We start from the raw sequence: 22,613 nt of genomic DNA on the forward strand, positions 1-22,613 counted from the left end.
TTGTCTGCACTTTGATATTGCCATCCTTAGAATTGCCATTTTGACAGGGAACCCAAATGACATTTTGGATTTTGCTCACCAACAAATTCTGATCCAAGTTCAATGAACTTTTGTCTTAAGAATCCTTGCATTAGAATTAGAACATAAAACCACGAAGGCTTATATTACTCAGAAGGAAGTGATTAAAGGCTTTAAAAGGTCTGATTTGAGGAGTTGATTCTGTCTGTCTGAATTTTACAAATAATCCATTTCTAGACAAAATTAGCATCCCTTTACAAATGCTTTCTTCTTAGTCGTTGTCCAAATTGCTAGTATACCATAAACAAAGGAAAGACAGGAACATCATTGAGTCATACCAGGCAATAGCACTGACTAATCAAAATGCTAAAATATTCATTCCGATGTCTGTTTCATGGTTAAACAGCCATTAGTAGTCCATATGTACGTAGTTGTGTCTACCCACATAGTTGTGCCACTATATGGGTGATATTCCAATGCCCCATATAATTGAAGATATCTCACTCCTCTTGGGCTCAGACACAGTTATCAAAATGGCATTGGAGTTCCTTGATGTGGCTGTCAATAGACTAGAACCTATTTTAACATGTGTGCACGTGTGTGACATAGCCAAAGTCACAAAATTTCTGATTAGAAATTCTGGCAGACACAAGTCAAATTACTGGCTCTTAGGTAGATCTGACCCCTCAGTATGGCTTTTAGCTCAGTCCTGTTCTGGACCCCATAAGGCATGTCTGTTCCGCTGTTTGAGTCAGACAGGCTGGCGCAATTATGCGTTCCAGCCTTCCTGTGCTGGAGCAAGCTGTGGCAGAGGTGAGCTTGTGCTGCCTGCAGGCTGCCAGCACCAGGGTTTGGGGAAGGGGGAAGGGCATTTTGGGGGTGTTTCGGGGTAGGAGAGGGTGGACAGCGGGTGGACTGGTGAGTGGGCCGGGCCCAGGAGGGGGGTGAAGCCAGCCTCCGGCACTTAGGTCAGATCATAAACCCCTCCTGAGCAGCCTGGCCTAATTCCCAGCCTGGCACCAACAATTTAGCTGGCACAGATCCGAGTATCCCCATTGCAGTAGCTGGGGCAGTGCTCGAGGTAAGGGGAAAAAAATATCCCCTTGCCTCAAGTTGCGCCACAGTCATCTCCAACCCTCCACTGGATACAGCACAGACCAGCCAGTTTGCCTGTTCCAGTGGAGGTTAGGGTTGTGCTGTCAGTAAATTTCACTGGTGCAGAAGAGAGCTGTGTAGGGCTGTGGCTTCACAAAGAGAGTCAGCTGTGAATCAGGACTTCCATGTTTGGGATCTTACCCCAGCCATGTACTCATTAGGCAGTCTTAGGCCAGCTGTTCAGCTGCAGCTGCCAGGGCAGCTCACATACCTTGCAGAGTTGTTGTACAGAGGACATCAAGAGAATACATGTTAATGGTTTTGCATTCTCAGAAATCACTGAACAAATACTGATAATTATTCTCAGAGAAATATCCCAGCTGCCACCACAAATAATTAAACAATTGATTCCGTTCATGCTTCCTGAATACACACGGGCCTTTGCCTTGGGAAGGAAGGGGACCAGATATGAATGGATCCCATTCAGTTCTGGTTCCATTCATTCTAAAATAAATATGCTTTTGAACAAAGGGAACAAATGACGTTTTTGGAACCCTTGTTTGCTGTTGTTTTAATATATATAAAGGAAAAGAAACTAGTTGCAGCTCTACTATGCAGCTGCCTTATTGCAGTCGACATCCATGTTGTGGTCATGGGACTGCTTGGGTAGAAAAACAAAGTCTGCTGCCAGGAGGAGGTTCTCCTGCTACTTGTCATAGTGAGAGGATTTTTGTTTGCATTTAGAAAAAAATAAATGGTAAAGAAATGAATCAAAACAACAAGGTGGGGGAAAAATAACAAATGGAAAATGAAGCAAATGGCAAAAAAATTAAAAATGAAAACAAATTTGAAGCTCCTTTTTGCAGGCACCGAGGAAGAGGGCTAGCCAAGCACTGGAAGCTGGACATGCCTCTCCTGGTGGCCTGCCCAGTCAGGCCTGGTCTGCACATGCTGCAGAAGGAGGTGGCAGAGTCAACAATATCGCTCCAAGTGAGAGTGCCACTTCTGAGCATTCCCCAGTCCCAAAAATAAGAGGACTGGCACCAGGAGGGGTGGAAGCAGGTGCTCCATCTTTTAGCTCGCCAAGTCCTTTAGGCACCTGACGTTTCCACCCATCGTTCTTTGGGGAAGGTGGCTGTTTTTTTCAAGACATTGCCCTAGTTTTCTTTTTTCTACCCGCTTGGTTCTTTCTCTCCAAATCAGAGTGACGTTCTAGAGCTGAAAAAGCGCTTGTCCCAGGTGGATGGGCAGCTGAGGAAGTCGGAGGTCACGCGGAAACGCCTGGAAGCCTGCAACAGGAAACTGCTGCTCTTTGTGCAGGTGAGATGTAGGACTGCTGAAGCCATTTATAGCTGGGTGCCCAGTCCACCCGATGATCTGCAGAGCCTGGGCGTGGATTGCTATTGGCCAGCTACTGCAGTGGAAGAATGAACTGTCACAGCTAGCCCATCCATGAGGCAGGCAGAGGCAGTTGTTTCAGCTGGTGGGTTGTCAAGGGGTGGATGCTTCCTGCCTTTCTCACCCCTTTGCCTCCTCCTGGTCCCTGGATTCAAAAAGGAAGGAGGGAATGGAATGGAAGAGGAACTGTGGAGGAGAGAAGAGTCATGGCTAGAGTGTCTCCTCTCCTACACACTTCCACTCCATTCCTCTCTTTTTAAATTCTAGGAGTAGGAGGGGCAGCAGCAGTGGCTGCCATGCCACTACTTAAGGGGGAGTGGCATTTGGTGCACCGACTCAGGTTCCAGGAGTTCTTAGACTGGCCCTGGGTTTGGCCTGGATTTGCTAGGGAAGTCCTATCCCCTTCAGCAGTAAGGGTAGATTCTCACAACAGGCTTAAAGCAGTTTTTGCAGGCATTCCCTCTCTTCAAGGGACCCTGAGAATCTAAATTTGGTGAGGAGGAAGCTACAGAAAGTTGAAGTTTTCAGCACTCTCACCATACTGCACTCTCCTGGATTCTTTGGGAGAAGTCATGACAGTCAAACTGGTACAGAACTGATGGGTTGTGGTGTAGTTGTGTCCAGTTCAGACCAATTCATTTGGGACTCCTTAGGGGCAGCCATTTTTTTTGCTCAACAGTGCATCAGTAGCCAGTAGCTTCCCATTTGCCAGACTTGGCATATAATGGATATGGCAAAAGGTTAATTATCCTGGTTTTGAAAAGTTGTCCTCAGAAGCGCGTCTTCCCCTCCCTCCCCCGTGGTAATTTCTTCTTCCTTATTCCCTGCACTCAGAAATTCATGTTGGTGTTTAATGCTGCATTAAACTGCTTGACTCTTGTTATGGATTGCCACAGACCTTCCTGGGGAGTAGTAGCAAGGGAGAGTGAATTTCAAAAGGAAGAAGCTGTTTGAGCCAAGAGGTCACCCAGGTGGATGGGAGTTATCATTGCCTGTCAGCTTTACATTCCTGCATAGTTGAGTTCCTCATTTCCTTTCTGTTCCCACACAGAATGCCCATAAGTTGCTGAGCACATCCTGCACATTAACAGATGAAAAGAGGTAAGAGCAATTTTTGGCAGCCATTCTTAGCCTTTTTATAACAGCAAGAGTGTATTTTTAGTTTCTTTATGGTATTTATTAACCAGTCTTAAGCCCAAGTTCTCGGGGCAGCCTGCAATGTGGCAGAATTGCTAAAACAGCCACAATTAAAATTTCATCACTTGTATCCCAAGGGAAGAAATTCCACATTCTAAATGATACTTCAGTAATCATTACACACCTTTATAAGGTAGGCTGCTATTCCTCTACTTCAGGCAGAGAGGCTGAGGTCATAACTGTTTGCTTAGGTCAACCTTAGCCATGGTGAAATTTGAACCAGGGACTTCCTGAAATGTTCCACAAGATGGTCTCACATGACCTGTTCTTTCTTGCAAGAGCTGACATTCAGGCAGATGAGGACGACACAGGGGTGAGCTCGGAAGCCTCTCTTCCATCTTCAGATCTTGTGGGTGTGCTGATAGCAGAGGCAAAAGAACTGCTGGAACCCATCACGTCGTCTCACCCTCCAAAGGACGGTAAGTCACCTTCCAGAGAGAAAGCAAGAAAGAAGTCCTTGAGGAACAGGCAACCCATGTAAAGAAAAGTAGCCTGATATTTGGGAGGCTCGGTATCTTCTCCATGGACTGCCTGGAATAATTTATTGTGGCCCTGACATTAAATGTGGCCCAGAGTAGGGTTGCCACCCAACCTTTAACAGTGTCCGGTGTGGACTTACCGTACGGGAACTTAGCAGGGACCATCTGCACAGCTCCCAAATGCCCCAAAGCATGTCCCACTTGCCAAGGCAACCAGGGCACTTCATTTGGGAGCAGTTAAAAATATTCCCCGGGGGCCCACCTAACCTCTTCGCAGCTCTGTCCATGGCCATTTATGCCAAGAGGCCATTTATGCTCCTTGCCCTATGCACAGATCTCTGCCAGCACTTTAGGTGAAACGTGCCCTGTCCAAGGTGCTGAAGTTCTCTTTCTGCCTGCTTCTATCTCTGCCCAAGGACTTCATCAGTGGGAAGGTGGGATATCAACCTAGGAAACACACAAAACTGTTATCTGATTAGTTGTTGATTTGAGCACTGGCAGCATTTATAGGTGGCATTTATCCTCTTGATTATATTACATGGACATGATGATGCCTTTTGATCGCATGGGCAGCTTTCCCATATGATGATAGTCCAGCTGGTGATGGAACCTCAGACTACAAGGAGTAAGTATCTAGGAGCTTCGACTTTTACAGATGGCCTGAGAGCCACCTCTGACCTGCAAATCTTCTCTGAAGATCCCTCTGAGTCTCTGTCCCTTTTCCTCCAGTTGTCATTGTTCCCACAATCCTCTCTGATGCACGTGCACTGTTGGAAAGAAATGTAGTGGCCACTTGCAGCACTAGGTTGCTGGGGATCCTGAGTCAAAGTCTTGCATGACTCCCCATGGTGACCCCTGTGTCCCCGTCCCCCCATAGTACCTTGAGTGCTTGTACTGTCACCGGTACTGAGGGTTTAGGCAACATCCTGGCCAGGTGAGCTCTCTGATGGACTTGAGCCCTCAGCCAGTCTCCAACCTGGCTGACCTCTGACACCACCTCTTGTGGGACAGCTGCCCATAGCAACTGGGACGATAGTGCAAGAAGTCCAAAGGTGGGCTTGCTTGGTTCAGTATTGCCCTAGTCCAATGGTTCTCAAACTTCTTGGGAGTAATTCTCCCGGGGTAAGCCTTGGCAGGGGAGAGGCAAAGGCAGTGACACAATCCCAAGGATCGCCCTGCTGCTGGGGGTTAAGGGGAGGTTTTACTTACAGGGTGATGCAGTGGCCTCCAGGAGGTGCAGGAAGCCCTGCGAAGCCGTCTGTAGGGCTTCCGAGTCTTAGAATATTAAAAAATAAGTGATCAGAAACCACTTCTGGTTTGTGACTGTGAAACTGGAAGTTGTTTGATCGCTTATTTTGTCAGCTGGGCAAGAGTAACCTGGTGCAAATACAAATGAACGCAATTAGAAAGTGAACCATTGCAACTGAAAATGAAAACAAGTTTAGACAATGGTGTAATAAGCTGACATTCCTAAGCACAGGGTCCCATGCAAAACACCTCCTCCTGATGCTGTGTTCAGAACTGAAAATAATTTGTATGAGGGTCAGTCCTTAAGATTTTTTCTAGTTTTATGTGTTATCAAGGACTCTTTTTTTATGTGATTTGGGTTTATTTTTGAATCCAGTGCTCCTCTTCTCATATCCAGTCAATCTGCCAAGCTATCCACAGGTGTCTGAAACAGGACATCCTAGTCATTCAGTCTGCCTCTGAGCCTTAGATCACTTGCAGGTCATTTTCATCTCCCAATCCCCTTAATGTATGAATAAAAAAAAAAAATGCCAGAGACATGCTGTCAGTCACAGATCATGAAAACTTGTGCAAAAAAGTTGACCTTCCTGGCTGGACAGGTTGATAGAAACCATTCAGGCTTTTGAACAGCACTTGTGTTCCAAATCTTTTGGGGTGGTCAACTGGAGGAGGAGAGGATTAGACAGGGAACTGACACCCTCTCCCATCACATTTCCCCATTTCCTCTTGAGCTTCAGAAGATCGTGGTAGTTCCTCTTTGTATGTATGTATGTTATACATACATACCTGCTTGCCTTCCTTCGATCATTTTCAGCGCAGCTTCCATGGTTTTCACAGGCATTGATCAGATCAGACCTGCCTCACTTCATCAAAGCAACTGCATCATTTGCCTTCAGGCCAGCAAGCGCTCAGCCAGTCCCACCCACCCACCCACCCACTCACCCACACCCTCTAGGGAGATCTGGCCCAAGTTCTGTCTAAGGTGACATGCCACCTAGCATCTACTTGAATTTGAAAGGAAGAGGGGAATGGAGTGGAAAAACAAGTATGGAGAAGACTGGTGGGCTAGAGAAGGAACCTCCAAATTACGTCCCACAGTGCACTGAGAAAATCTTGGGTATGGTGGTGGTAAAGCCACCACCATGCTTCGCCATGGTGAAGAAACTTGCACCAGGCAGCCACTTCTGCTGCCCATCACCTCAGAAAGCTCTACAACCCAATTTCCCGGGGGAAGTGGCTGCCCAGCATGAATTCAGGCATAGATAGAATTCAGGCTGTGGGGTGGAAAGGCAAGGATTTGCCACTGCCACACTGCACCCAAGGTGATTTTCTTGGCATGCCGAATCTGGTCTGCGGGCTGTAGTTCAGAGGCCCCTGGGCAAGAGTATCAGAGATACTTCATCTCACCTCTCCTCCATGTCCCACTCTGTTCCCCTCTCCTTTTTTGAATCCAAGAAAGAGGAAAAAGAGGAGTGGTGAAGGTAGGAGAGAGATGAGTATCCTGTGTGCCCCCCCCCAGATCTGCTGCCCAAGACAACCTCCTCAATTGGCTTCAGACAGTCGAGCCCTGCTCTTAGGGGGCAGTGGTGTCTCCTTCTCCCAGCTGTGATAGATATCAATTATGCGGTGATCATCTCCTAATCAACCAATGAACCATCAACTAACCATCCCAAACTATTAACCTGTAATCTGCCATACAAAATAATTTCTGACCAGCAGTCAGAAAAATATGACAGGCCATATCTCTGTCCCTGCCACAGGAACTGATCAAGTAAATTGGCCCCCATTTACAAATCAAGTAAATCTGTAGAGTCAGCAAAGTGGCCCCAGGAACAGAATCTCTTCCTGCATGACCCATGGAAATGGGATTCGTTGACTCTTCTCTTGGAACCCATGTCTAGTGTTTTTTTTTTCTTTTACCCTGGTACTTTCAGTTTTCTGGCTTCTGAGTAACAGCTTTTTTTAATTTCTAGCCATCTTCAGCAGAAGACAACGTGGCCTCCTCCACCAAGCCAAAGCTTTGAGGATGATTCACAACCTTTAAGCGCATCCAAGGACCCTTCTGAGAAGCCTGCATAATTCTACTGCCCCGGGAAGCTCCTGTCACTGACTTTGTACGTTCAGAGATTTGGATGCTCTGCTCTGGAGGCAGAAAAGCAAGGAGCAAATAAGAAGAACCCCCTACATGTTTTCTTCTTAAGAAGACTGGGTCTCCCATCTGTCCACCCAAGACTTAACCCAGAAACTCATGTTCTGGATGGCTATTTATGAACCACTGCACAGTGCAGCTCTCTCCTCTTTTCCAAACTGTTAGGAAACCATAACTGAAGGATGCCTGAATTTCACAGGCAGAAGGCTGGAGAACTTAGACATAGTTACAGGAAAAACAGCCTACAGCCGAGAGGAATCCAGAGATCCTCAGCATTTTTCATGAAAAACCAAAGTACATTTTACAGGCTGTAGGTTATGGTAGCTCATTCCTTATTAGCTCTGCATAGCTGATTTGGGACATACTGATCTCTTGCTCTCTGTTGTAAAAGCTTTTTTTCCACTTGAAACTACATTGCTTGAATCAGAAGACAGCCAGATGGTTGCGTGGAGAAAGTCCCTGGAAGATGTTCTATAGATGCTCTATAAGCAATATTGATCACCAGATGCTGTACGAAGACTGAGAGCTCTTTCCCAGACAGCTCAATAGCAATTCAATGTTTTAATAAACTGGAAAAAAAATTAATTAGGCATTGATTTTTACGTGGTTAGTAATATGGTAGAGATCTGATGTGAGCGCTGTTCTGGTTAATAAATGAAGATATAACTCTCGAGGCTTCTGAATCTCAGAGCTGGTGACCTGTTAGTTGACTGCAAGTCTCTGGAGAAATGTAACCAGTTTAGGGGGGTAGTTTCAAACAGAATTCAACATAAAATTTCTTAAATACAAAACTCAACATGCAGACTTCAGACTTGGGGTTGTTGTGTGCGAGCTGAAAAAATGATGATGATAATGATGAAGAAGATGCATCCATGCACATGGTGCTTTGCAGAGAATGGCCGAACAGGTCTCTGCTCCAAACAGCCTACAATCTAGATTTGAGATGAGACAACCTAGAAATGAAAGGAAGATGGGATAAATAAGGCAAGAATATAGTATTTTAGTCACTTGTATGTAAGCTAGGACAGATGCTGAAGCTTAAATACTTTGGTCATCTCATGAGAAGGGAGGACTCTTTTGAAAAGACCCTGATGCTGAGAAAAATTGAAGGCAAAAGGAGAAGGGGACAGCAGATGATAAGATGGTTAGATAGTGTCACGGAGGCAATGAACCTGAATTTGGGCAAACTCCAGAAGTTAGTGGTTGATGGGGGGGCCTGGTGTAGTCCATGGGGTCATGAAGAGTCAGACATGACTTAACAACTGAACAACAACAACAAGCATACTTATAGCATGCTTATAGCATAGGGTAAGAAGACTGTCAAGGGTAAGAGGTTGTCAAACGTAAAGCCTACAGGCTAAATGCAGCCCCTGGAAGCCATTTATCCGGCCTGTGTTATAATTGGGCTCTCCCTGTGTGATTATTGGTCTCTCTCATATCTTGAAAATATGAACAAGATTTGCACATTTTCTCTTCTGACAATTGCAGCTAATGAGTTTCTAGGTGAGAAAAAAGTGCTGGACATCATTTGCTTCATAATGTCACTTCTGGCCCTCAGAAGGCACCACGAATGCTAACTTTGGTCCTCAGTAAAACGGGTTTGACACCCCTGTGCTAAAGCCTTGTCTGAAAATGTGGATTTTAAACAGCGATTCGAAGGAAGGAGAGAGGAGGTATGGCACAGGTGTTTGGGGAGGCATGGAAGGAAGGAAGGGAGATTGGATGGATGGTTTCAATTTAGAGTTGAAAAGAGGAAAAGATGTTATAATGACCTTGTGTAACCAAAACTTAATATCCACCCATCTTTTCAAACTGAACCAGTTAGCAGGGGTGCTCAATAGGTGGATCGCGATCTACCGGTAGATCACCAGGCAAAATGAGTAGATCGCGGAGCCCTGTCTCTCCAAACTGTTAATATGTCAGTTTCGTCTAGTGACTAGACAAAACTGACATATTTAGCTGACACTAAACTGGCACTGAAACTGACACTTTAGCTGCTCTTCAGGCATGCAGCAACAAAACTGACGAAACTGACTAGACTCCAGCAGGGGCTCCATACATTAAAGGGGGTGTCTGTCAGACGCTTCCTTCCCCCCTGGTAGATCTCCGGGCCTTGCTGGGTTTCAAAGTAGCTCTCGAGCCAAAAAAGTGTGAGCACCCCTGAGTTAAAGCATGATTTTTCAGTGCTGTCTGATGTTCCACTCTCCATAGATACACACTTTCATGTTCCACGTCTCCAAGGGGTAGAATTTTTCAGCAGCTGCCTTTTACAGGCTCAGTTTCCTGCCAAAGAAAAGGTACTGAAGGCTTGAGGTAGTTTGTAGCATCTGCTTCAAATTGTTCAGGCAGAGAAGGTGGAAAGCAAGCAAGCAAACAGGTAAACAGCTGGCACTAAACAAGGCTGACCCATTCATGAGGTGAACTGAGGTAGCTGCGTCAAATGGCAGATTGCCAGGGGGGAACATGTGGGGAGAACTTTCCTCCATTTGTCCACTGTCTCAGGCTACTATCTTATCCACACTTTCCTGGGAGTAGGCCCCATTGACTATAATGGGACTTATTTCTGAGTTGACATGCCTAGGAGTGGGCTCTCGGCCAGCCCCTATTCCTCTTCCTCCTCTTGCTCCCTGGTTTTGAAAAGGAAGAGGGCTATGGAACAGTGGAGGAAGTATGGAAGAGAGGAGACCCTCTAGCCCACAACTCTCCTCTCCACTGCACTTCCTCTTTTGGTCTTTCCCTTCTTCCTTTTCCAATCTGGGAAATGAGAGGAGGAGCAGGAAGGAAGACAAGGGGGGGGGATTACGGTTGGTGACCCCTGCCGGACTGCTGCCTGAGGCAATAGCCTGAGTTATTCTCATGGGTGGAGATGGCCCTGCAGGCAGGGGGTACATTTCTTTTCCCTCCCCTGCTCATTCTTTTTCTGCAAAGAGTAGACCCCTTCCTTTACCCCACTTTATAAGTGAACTGAGCAAACCTGTGCTGCATAATATTCCATTTGGCTTTGAATCTCTCAGTTTAAATCTATTAAAATTTGCCATCTTGATGGTTATTGTTTAAAATGAACTAATGAGCACTCCAAACCCTCTACAAAATATCTAAAAAGCACTGTCAGTTCAAAGTTTGGGTCACACAATTCAAAGTCCCATTGTGTGATCCAAGAACTACAGTCTACAAGAGGTTCACGAGTGTTCATCTATAGCAGGGGTGCTCAAACTTTCAACTTTAGGGATGCTGGACCTTTAACAAGTGTATAGAAGAGAGAATTGCAGCAGGTGCAACTTCTCATCCCACAGATGACAAGCTGCACCTGCTGAAATTCTCTCTTCTATACACTTGTTAAAGGTCCAGCATCCCTAAAGTTGAAAGTTTGAGCACCCCTGATCTATAGTGTACCACCCTTTCAAGTGCATCAAAACAACAAAAGGCTTCTCCTCCATTCTAAAAAGGCACTGTACTGGGCATATTCTCACCTTTATTTTATCATTAAAATATTTATAGCATCCCTTTCAAGCCATAGATCCACAGGTGCATAGTCGCATATGGGAAGTTGTGCGCCTAGGTTCATCCTTTGTTCCCAGGGGCTGGAGCACCCATTGCTTATTAGGTGACCTGACTCAGTGAGAACTTCCCTGCAGAGACCAACGAATGTGTTTTTCTGTCCGCCTTCTTGTACGTTTGGTGTTGGAGTCCAGTGATGCCTGGAAGCTTCCTTCCAGCATTTTAAACACTTGTTAGTCCCCAAAAAGCAATTGCTGTTTTTTGTGGCTATAACTTTTGATAGCATTGAGATATTTCGACGTGTTTTGTTCATTGCGTTCTGCAGGAAATTACGCGTTGAATGATATACAACATGATGGCATTATTTGGAAATACCAAGATTTTAAACATTTTAAAAATTTTGGCCAGTAGTCACCTCCCTGTGTGTGTCACCTGGTACGAACTGCACTAGTGACAGCACTGCCTCTAAGCTTTAAAAACACCAACTGGCCCAATGTCGCCCAGTAAGCATCTTGGTATTTTGAATATAGGTCTTCCTGCTTTAAGCTGAATATTCTAACCACTATACCACATACTTCACACTGAATAATAAAATCACAGAATAAGAGTTGGAAGGGATACTGGAAGATACTGGAGGGATACTGCACTCACCTTCTGCTCAGTGCAGGTGAGTACAGCATCTCTAACAGGTGGCTTTCCAGCCTCTGAAAACCTCCAATGAGGGTGCTCCAGGCTACTGCATGAGGCAGACTCTTCCAGAGCAAGACAGCTCTTACACTTAGGGTGCAATCTTAACCTACTTTCCAGCACCGACATAAGGGTAATGCAACTTCATGCTAAAGGGAACAAACACTGCCTTATCTTGAGTGTTTGTCTTGAATGCCTTATCTTGAATGCCTCCGTGATTGTCCCCCAACTGCAGGATGCAGCACATGCCCCACTGGCACAGCTATACCAGGGCTATAGTTGGTTAGGATTGGTTAGGATAGCTGGCTATAGGTTGGCCATGCCTATGGTGACTTATATCTTGGGTGGACTCTTCTTCCATCAATCTTCCCAATCCACTTTTCAAGGCATCTAGGCCAAACGCCATCAACACATCCTGTGGCAAGGGGTTCCACAGGCTGATTACATGCTGAGTAATCTTTCAAAATTCTTCCTCATGTAAAATAGTAGAGCCTAACTCAGAGGGTGTTCTCCTTGTTTCACATGTTCCATGGTTGCAACGTGGCTCTGAAAACAGGTTCGGAGTCAAACCCCTGACTCATTAACTCCTTTGCACCTGGTCTTTTGAGACAGCCTACCTTTAAAATGAAGTGGGTGGGCATGCCATGGTAGGTTGTAACCTATGATGGACTTTTCCTCCATCTGCCCTTCCCACAGCCATCTAGGCCAGATGCCGCATCCTGTGGCAGAGTTAGGTTAATCAGCCTAGACCCATAGTGGCTTATAACCTGGGATGGGCTTTTCCTCCATCCATTTGCCCAAACCCCTTTCAAAGCCACCTAGGCAAGGTGCCATCCCTGCATCCTGTGGCAGGGAGTTCCGCAGGTTAGTTGGCAACCTTCAGTCTTGAAAAACTATGGTATCGCGCTCTGAATGGTGGTTCCCCTCCAGTGCGTGAAGCCTGGGTAAAGAAGGTATGGAGGATAGGCTGTTACCCATGCAGCAAATCCCCCCCTCTCCACGTCGCTGGAATGGTCCAATGGAAAGGCAGAAGCCAATACGGTTGGTTCCAGCGGCATCGCAGGAGTTGCCAGAACGTGACTGTGTTCAGCCATGAACTGCCTCAGGGACTCCGGCTCCGGATTTTGCCTCGAGGTTGACTCCTGAAGCCTTTTCCACAACTGGATGTAGCCACAAGGCAGTGGAGGTTTGAGGTCAGAGTTTCCTTCTCTTAGATGAGCTGCCTTCCCAGGCTGACGAGTCCCATCTACCTGGTTACCCATCCGCAGGTTAATCAGCTTATATACCCACTGTGTCTAATAACCTGGAAAGGGCTTCCCCTCCATCCATCTGCCCAAGCCCCTTGCAAAGCCATCCAGGCCAGACGCCGCGGCAGGGAGTTCCGCAGGCCGACGACGCGACTGCAACAGGGGGCTCTGAGGCAGCCCCTCACTTATTCACCTGCAGGGAGCAAGACCTGCCCTGGGGGATGGAGACAGTGTGGCTAAGTCCTAGCAAGGGGTGGGCGGGGCCTCTGTCCTGGCCTGAGCTAGTGGGCGGAGCCTCACTTTGACTCTCCTCTGAGGTGGGCGGGGCTTCCATTCCGCTCTGAGACAGTGGGCGGAGCCTCGCCTATTAGTGGGCGGTGCCTCCCCACGGGTCCACCGGCCGGTGGGCGGAGCCTCGCGTTGAGTCTCCTCTCGAGAGGTGGGCGCGGCCTCTCCCGCAGTGGGCGTGGCACTGGAGCTGCAGCTCGAAGGGAGGAGGCGGGAGCGCTGGAAGAGAGGCAGCGCGTGCAGCCGTGCCGGCCTCCGATTGGCTGAGGCGCGCCAGTGGGCTGGGCCTCGTGGCCACGCCCCCTCCTTCGCTCGAGGGGAGAGCGGAGGCGCGCGCTGCGAGGGGACCGCGAAGCCGGCTCGCAGCGGAGGGCGAGGGATGGACACCGCCACGGCGGTGCCGGGGCCCGCGGACACGCCGGGGGGCCTCCTCCTCTTCCCCGCCGCCCCCTGACCGCTGCCGGTGAGTCCCGCCCGGCCTCGGAAGCAAGTCCCATTGTCTTCAGTGGGCTTACTCGCGGGAGAGTGTGCCTGGGCTAGCCTGAGGGCACCAGCCTCAGCTGGTCTACTCGGAAGCAAGCACCGTTGTCATCAATGGGGCTTACTCGAGGGAAAGTATCCCTAGCATGGCAGCCTTCCCGAGCTGGTCTACTCGGAAGTAAGTCCCATTGTCTTCAGTGGGGCTTACTCCCAGAGAAGGGTGCCTGGGCTGTCAGCCTGAGGGCGCCACCCTCAGCTGGTCTACTCAGAAGTAAGTCCCATTATCCTCAGTGGGGCTTACTCTCCGGAAAGTGTTCCTAGGATTTCAACCTGAGGTGCCTGCGGGCCACACACCCCTTCCCCAGTTGCCAGTGCTGGACCCCCCCAGGCATTTCAAGGCGGGGGGGGGCTGCAGCAGGGAGCTTCACAGAGCCCTCCTCCCCCTGCTGTCACACACAGGGGGGAGCCTACAGTAGACTGCCCGGCTGCCTCGAGGTGGGTCCTCCAAGATCTCAGCCGCCTCCTTGAACAGGTGATCCCCTCCCTCGCCTAGATGGAAGGCTGTGACAGCTGGGGGGACAGAAGGGGCTCTGTGAGGCTCCCTGCACCCCCCTGCCTGTCACAGCCTCTCCTCCTTCCTCCACCTGGGAGCTCCCCCTCCCCTCGCTGTGAGAATTCACCCCCCAGTACATGCCCCCTCATTGCATCCTTGCCTTGCATGATCAGCCTTCTTCCCCCTCTTATAGTAGAGCAACATTTAATAATACCTTCTCTTAGCCCTCCCTTTACATTAATCATATATCCCCTCCCCCCTGCCCAGAGGGGAAATGTGTGAGGGGGGGGAGAAGGGGTTCTATGAGGCTCCCTGAACCCCCATCCCTGTCATAGCCTCCTCTCCTCTCTCCACCTGGGAGCCTCCCCCTCCCCTCCACCTGATGACAGAATTCACACACCCCTCACACATGTCCCTTCTTTGCATCCTTTCCATGCATGATGAACCTTCATCCCCTGTTATAGTAGACAGAGCAACATTTCATAATAACTTCTCTTGGCCCTCCCTTTACGTCAATCATATGTTCATCTATAGTCCTCTGTGTTCGTTAATGTCTCTGTTTTACCCACACTGCTGAAAATGTTGGTGATATCCTTCTTGAGTCCTCCTCTGTGTTGAGAAGAAACCCAAGGGAGGGGAGATTCCATTTTAAGTTGATTTACTTTACAGCAGTGACTCCCAACCTAGGGTATGTGTACCCCAGAGTACCTGCCAGGACCTGTAGGGGTACTTGAAAAGAATTGAATAATGGCGGAAAAAGTCAGGTCTGTATTAGAATGCCTTGTGGGGCTGGCAAGGCAGGAATGAAGGCAGCTGGCTGACAGTGAAAGCCCCACCAGCTGCTATTTTTTGTTCATCAATTTGTGTATTATCAGGTATGGATCACCTCCCCTTCCACCTAGGAGCTTCCTCCTCCCTTCCCCCCAATGTCAGAATTTGCCCCTCCCCCCGCACAGACACACGCCCCCTCATCGCATTCTTCCATGCACGATGAGCCTTCTCCCTTATGTTATAGTAGGAACATTTAGTAATAACTTCTCTTTACATTAATCATATATCCCTCTATAGTCCTCTGTGTTTGTTAGTGTCTATTTTTTTTACTCATATTGCTGAAGATGATGATGTCGTCCTCTTTTAAGGGGAGAAACACAAGGGAGGGGAGATTTCATTTAAAGCCGATTTTAAACTTTGACAGTGTAAGATGGCAGGTGAGGTTTGCTTTTGGGAACGGACGGACGAGGAATGCGAGGTATCACAAACTTTTGTAGGGAGAGATGTTATCTACTACTTCAGTGTTTCTCATACTGTGAGTTGGGACCCACTAGGTGGGTTGTGAGCTATTTCAGGTGGATCTCCATTTATTTCAATGATGTACAGTTATCTTTATATGTGAATTCACTATCTGTGAATCTGCTTATCTACAAGGGGCAGAATTGCCACCTACCTCTCCTCATCTATGACTTTGTTCTTGTAACCTGCTAATATTGTGCTGGTGCTGTGTCAAACGGGCGTTGGAATTGGCCCGTGGAGAATTGTTGGACATGTTTGTTTCCACTTCCAGATTTGCCCCACCACCTTGGGGACTCCAGTTGAACCTTCCCAACTCTGGCAATGGTGAGAGGCTGAGAGGTCTCTGGAAGGATACCTGAGGGCTGCTCTGGGGAAAATGGGGGTAGGAGAAACTCAAGGGAAGGGGGGTTTCATTTACAGCTGATTTTAAAACTTTTATAGTGTTGGACTGCAGGTGAAGGTATGCTTTTGGGGGTGCGCTAGGAATGCTTATACTGTCAGTTCTGGTTATCGCCTTGGGTTAGCTTCCTGGAAAAGGTAGTGCAGCAACTTTCAACCAGTGTGCCATGGCACATTGGAGTGCCATGAATGGCCTGCAGATGTGCCATGGGAGTTTGGGGGAGAGTCATTTATTAATGGGGCCATTGGGGGATGTGAGCCTCCCACCAGCAGTGCAGTGTGCCTTGTCAGTTGTCAAAAAAACTGATGATGTGCCTTGATAATTTTAGTGCCTTGTCAGAGTGCTGTGAGATGAGAAAGATTAAAAATCGCTGATCTAGTGGATACCGAATTAGGAAATACTGAATCGTTGAGCCTATGGGAAAATTGGGGTTAGGCTTCCAGGGGTCCCTCTTCACCATACATTGGATTAACGTCATGAACCTGAATCTTAACTTGAAGTCTATGGGGATGGGTGATAATGAGGGCTCATCTATATCTCCAACATCTGATGCCTCTGTGCTGGATATACCTTGATGCACTGAAGGTTGTGGCAATGATTATGGTGATTTCTCTGTGCTGCCTGCCCCTCAACTTGTTGAAGGTTGCTGGCCTGACAGTAAGGCTAAACTTTAGCAGTAGGGAGGGGGTTGCTTCACCTGTCTCTTAGCTCCTTCCCTGGGCTTGCTCCAGCCCCAGAGCAGCTCTCAGGTAGCCTTCCAGAGACCTCTCATCATCACTTGGGTTGTGCAAGTTCAGCTAGCACCCCCAAGATGGTAGGGCAAGTCTGGAAGTGGACCCAAATGTGTCTGGCGATTCTCCACAGGCTAATACCAATTTAATACAGAAAACTAGCACTGGACATGAAGGAGGGCACTGTCTCTTCTCCTCATGCAATCTTGCTTGCTTCCATCTGTGTGCTAGTAGCTACGCCAATCCCTTCTGCCCCGAGTGCACCAGCACAGTATTCAGGGATAACGAGAACAGAGTCGCAGATAACAAAAGGTAGGTGGCAGTTCTGCCCCTCACAGATAGCAAGAACTGACTGTAACTTCTCTTGGCCCTCTGTTTACAGGGCTCATGAGAGGGGTTGCAGGGGGGTAAATTGAACCCAAGCCCAGGGTCAAAACAGGGGGGCCAAGAGCCAAAGGAGGGGCCCCCATAATCTCCTGGGACCTTACATTTTCCTATCTTACCTGAGACCATGAAGGGGGGGCGTGTAGGGGGTAAATCATACCTGGGCCCTGGAGTCAATAAAAGGGCCCTAAGTACCAAAGAAGGGGAACCAGAAATTTCCTGGTAACGCAGAAATTGCTTGCAGATATTGTGTGAAGACTAGTAGTCTATTTTGTCAGCCTACATAGTTTTGTATATTGTGATGCATATAAATTATGACCCAATGATCCTATGAAATTATGATCCAGTAGAGAAGGGAAAGAGCCCCAAAGAAACTTTGTACCCAAAAGGGGTCCAGATGAAACTTCGTACCCCTGATAGAATTCCTCTCATATATCCATCTGTATACAGTCCTCTGCATTTGTAAATGTCTCTCTTTTTTTTAGCCCATATTGCTGAAGATGATGATATCCTCCCTAAGTCGTCCTCTGTGTTAAGGAGAGAAACACAGGAAAGGGAGATATTTAATTTTAAAGCTAATTTTCAATTTTACAGTGTAAGAGTGCAGGTGAGGATATGCTGGGGACAAGGAATGCTATATATAGGGGTGGCCAGCTCCAGTCGCCTCCAGCGGGCTCAGTTTGGACCATGTCTGGCTCAACATGTGTCCTGGGGATCCGCGGAGAGCCAGATCCGTGGATACAGAGGCTCTATCTGTATATCCTGAACTTTTGTAGGAAGAGATATTATCTAATGTTTGGAATGCAACCCTCTCCTACAATTGCCTTGTAAATCTCCTTGTTTTTATTGCACTGTTTTTATTACTCTAATCTTAGCATTTCTCTGTTTTAATATCCTTTTTTAGTCCTTTGTGTTGATATATTCTTACCATTTCCCTCTTGAATTTAATAACTTTTCCTTAGTTCTTCAATGTTAATATTTCTTGTCACCCTTTCCTTCTGTATTATTCCCTTTCAACCCCTTAGCCCTCTCCTTATTAACTAAGGGTTAGTTAACCCCTTTTAACTCCTTTTAACCCTTCTGTTTTAGTGTTTATAATCTTTTTTTATGATATTAAACAGAACCTTCTGGTTCTGTTTAATATCATCTCCCTCAATCATCCTCTATATTTTTAACCGTCGTTGATAAACAAGGGATCACTAATATTATCAATGAAGTATTAGTAATGTCTGCCTGTCATATTTGATGGAGGGTTTGCAGACAAATAGAAGAGCCCAGCTTCTTTCCCTTCCCCCTCACTATGTGTGTTCTGAAATCCTAGTTCCCTACCCCTCAGTAGCCCATTATTCTCCCCAGTGAACCATCTCACATCCTGTCAGTGTTTTTTGATCTACCCACTCCATTTGGCTTATGGGGCCTTATATATGGCAACCCTTTCCTTTCTCCAAAGTTCACAAGCACTAGTGGAAGTAATGCTTTTTTTTAAAGCAAAAGGCTCTAGTATATGTGACTGCATTTGGGGAAATGTGACAGACCTCTACTTTAAACAGGCTACTGTGTATATGCTTTTAACAATGATAGTCAATGGGACTTATTCCTGGGTAAGTGTGGATTGCAGCCTAGGATTGTAAAAATTTTTCCTGCTTGATGATGTCACTTCTGGTCATGACATCACTGAAGATTCTCATTCTAGTGCATCCTGAAGATTCTCATTCTAAAAAGTGGGTTCTGCTGCCAAAAGTTTGAGAACTGCTGGTGTAGATAATTTTTGAAGTTCGATTGCATCCTTCTGACACTGATGTAGGTTCACACACCCCTTCGTCACTATGTGTGCTGTTGGAACAGTCTTTTTAGTGCTTGCCTTAACTTCTGCAACTAGCTGTCATAGCCAGTTAAAGAATTATACTTGCTTGATTTGGAGGATTTTTTATTTCAATAGGAGAGAGTTAATTCTGGAGAGTAAATTGAGTTTGTTTGTGACATTATTGCTACTTACCATGGGGAAAATTACCCTGCAATTAAAAGATGAGTCTGACACCTAGGGTAAAAGAGACAGCTAATCCAGGTTCAGAATTTAGCTCTGGTAAACTTGCTTGCTTTAAATAGCTGTTGCTGCCACAGGATAAAAGTACCATGAGACATTACCCCCTTAGAGAAAATTAACCCTACTTTGCTCTCTCAATAATCAATGTTTATGAAGCCTGCTGATAGTGGACTGTTCTACATTTGTCTGATAATCATCTGAAGTGTGCTTGCCTACTCCTCTTGATATAGTGTCTTCTCCCTACCTGCTGCTGCTGCTCTCACATGTTCCTCCCTGTCTTCTCAGGCCGTCGGGCAGAGAGGAAGTCCAGAGAGGCAATTGCTATAGCAATGTACCATGGGAATGCAGTGAAGTACTAAGTTGCCTGCTCTTGTGTGTCTCTTTTGTGCCTTCTGTCCTTAAGTTAAAAAAGCAGTGGGGGAGTGGGATAGCTGGCACCACTGCCAGAGTTTGCTTCATGAGACAGGATAGATGGAAAATGCAGCCAGGCTCTGGGGCTGATTAAGTTCCCTGTTTTTTTTGAGATGGGGTTGTACCTGGCTCCTTGAATGTAATGTATACTGTATTTGCTTCAGATCACTGATTTAGAAGTAACTTATACCTTAAAATGGCTTTTTAGAAAAGCTCTTTACAAGACTGAAGTTTCAGTGTTCATTCAGACAGATGAGCTGACCCATTTTAGCATGTCATAGTATTGTTCAAAACCAAATATGTAGGTACTTCCAGCTCAGTCTTTAAAACTGAGATTCTTCCTATAGTGTAGTCAGATTTCCTCAGTCTTCCGCAAGACTTTGTAGGTCTGTATCTGTTATGAATTTCATTTCCAACCTCAGCCCCCCGGCTGTCATCCTTGTGTTTTTTTGAAACAGAAACAATGAATATTGAAAAGGATGTCTGTGCTTTATGTAGATATGTAATCTGCTTCATTCTGAAGGCTTGGAGAGTACCAGAGAAACAAAATATTTCTTTACAATTATGTAAAATTTAATTGGAAAAGCAGTATAATCAGTCCTTTTACTCTACTACAGGCTCAAGCTGATCTATAGAAAGCCAGTCCAGATCTAAAGACCTGATACAAGGTTGGAATCTGAGTGTCAAACAGGCAGTTCTCAGAGAGGCAGCCATGGTAAGTTTGTTTCAACAACAGCAGATTCTTGTACCTTTAAAAACTAATGTATTTATTGTGGCATGGTCTTCTGTGGACAAGAGCCTACTTTTGTGAAGTGCTATCCTCAGTTGACCTAAAATTACAAGGACATGGAGAAAGCAATATTAACGGGGTTCAGATATCACCAACTGTACATTTTGCATTTCTTGGACAATTTTAAGTAAAGTTTAGATGCATGAAAAATAAGCACAGTGACAGCAAAGTGAACAGTAATGCTCATTTCTACTGTTGTGCATGGCCATAGTTTCTTATAAGCTTTAAATTGAATTGTCAGATGGTACCTGTTGAATTCTGAAACCAGTTAACCACACGTTTACAATATTTCTCTCTCTCCATGCCTGTGTGTATATTATGTGTGTGTGTATATATTATAAACATATGTTTATAAACTTATAATATGAAACATATTTCATAATGTATAATATCTAGGGCAGGGGTGTCAAACTCATTTCAAATAGAGGGCCAAATAGCCCTCTGTTTATTAGCATTAATGATGCTATAATTATTAATTATAATAATAATTAGCATTAATGATGCTATTTAATAGCATTAATGATGCTTGCTGAGGGCCAGAAGTTATGTCATTAGGCAGGAAGTGATGTCATTAAACAGGTCATAACCAAAAATAAACACTTTTTCTCACTTAGGAACTCATTAGCTGCAAATGACAGAAGAGAAAATACACAAATCTTGATTATAGTTCAGGTTATGGGAGAGTCCAATTTCACATGGGCTGCCCTTTTAGCAGTAACACCTCAGCACTGTTCCTCAGCTGAGAACCTGAGGGCCGGATAAAAAGCTTCCGTGGGCCACATCCGGCCCCCGGGCCTTATGTTTGACACCCCTGATCTAGGGCATGTGGGATGGAGGTGCTCTGGGATATGCATATTGAACAGAATGGGCATATAGAATACTAACATTTTGAAACATGAGCCACTGAATTAGCTTGAAAGTAGATACCAGGTTCTGCTGTCTTGACTACATTGATTAGGAGCTCCTGCTGAGATGGCTCAATGTCAGTCAGAGAAGTTGAGTAGGCTTAACAACTTGTATGGTGACATAAGTGCCAGAAACTGTCAGGAACTTGTTTCTGGGAAAGCACCCATGGTGAGCGAACTGCTCAGTGGTGGATTGCCCGCTTTCTGTTCCCATGTGGGCAAAACCTTTAAATTTTAAAAATGACTTTCATAACTATATAGGGGCCAGGGCTTGAGAGGGGGAGTGGGTGGGAAAGAATTGCTTTGCTTTCAGATCTGAGAAGATGGAGGAAGACTTAGTCATGAGCCTTAGGGAAGCAGAAATAGGAGTAAAGCTTTCAGCCTGGTGACAAGTGACTGACGAGCTCAAATGGCTTTCTGTTACAAAGTAAATTGCTTTATATGGTAATTATTACTTGTTTGTTCTCTTTAAAAGAATTCTTGCAGCTGAATTCAAACTAATGCCTCTTGTTCACCAACTGTCTCTAGGCATTTTTAAAGCAGTCTGTTTAATCCATCTGATTTCCCGGCTTGAATTTGCAGGGTGGCATGATCAAGATTTTCAGGGAATATTTGCATTTTGAGTTGCTTGATGAGATACCTCTTGTGTATGCTTGGATTCTGAAAGGATTTTGAGAGATGCTCTCAGGTTCACACGGGACCTTGTTCATATTGATCAGGATTTTTAGGACTTGCTGCTGACCAGTGTGAACTTGGACCTCATTGTCACAGATGGAAGATGCAGAGGTACAGTTGTTTCTGGACTATGTCATTGCAGACTGTAAGCAGATGCTCACATGATTAAAGGCTACTCCATACAAAAAATCCTGCACATAGCAAGCTAGCATGTTTGGGAGAAGCCTAGGTTAACCTTTCCGTGACTTAGGGCCCAATCCTATCCAATTTTCCAGTGCCGGTGCAGCCGTGCCAGTGGGGCATGCACTGCATCCTGTGGTGGAGGGTCAGTCACAGAGGTCTCCTCAAGATAAGGGAGCATTTGTTCCCTTATCTTGGGGCTGCATTACAGCAGCACCAGTGCTGGAAAGTTTGGATAGGATTGGGCCTTTACTTGTTTCCAGTATGCATGACTCTTCTTGTAAGGAGGGCCATTGTCATGTGAGCCCTTGCCTTTGGCTGAAGTAGTATAGCACAGACACAGTTATACCTGCATTTTCAGAGAACAAGACTTCAGAGTGTGGCTTAAAATGCACCCAGTATTTTCCTGCATCAGCAGATTGCATGGAAAGAGTGGGAGTGAACAGGCAACATGTCTTTAGAGAAG

The 22,613-nt window shown here is 46.2% G+C and overlaps 1 protein-coding gene across 1 annotated transcript in view; it reads left to right on the top strand.

Annotated features, from left to right (window-relative positions):
- LOC136633685 (syntaxin-binding protein 4-like) overlaps window positions 1-7,514 on the top strand; it is a 69,919-nt gene extending 62,405 nt beyond the window's left edge. Inside the window, 5 exon segments of the mRNA XM_066609459.1 lie at window positions 2,317-2,433; window positions 3,563-3,612; window positions 3,988-4,127; window positions 4,761-4,812; window positions 7,409-7,514. Of these exon segments, the coding sequence (XP_066465556.1) occupies window positions 2,317-2,433; window positions 3,563-3,612; window positions 3,988-4,127; window positions 4,761-4,812; window positions 7,409-7,514 (465 nt within the window).
- The last annotated feature ends 15,099 nt before the right edge of the window (window positions 7,515-22,613 follow it).

Source organism: Tiliqua scincoides, chromosome 13, assembly GCF_035046505.1.
Source record: "Tiliqua scincoides isolate rTilSci1 chromosome 13, rTilSci1.hap2, whole genome shotgun sequence".
Lineage (NCBI taxonomy): Eukaryota > Metazoa > Chordata > Lepidosauria > Squamata > Scincidae > Tiliqua > Tiliqua scincoides.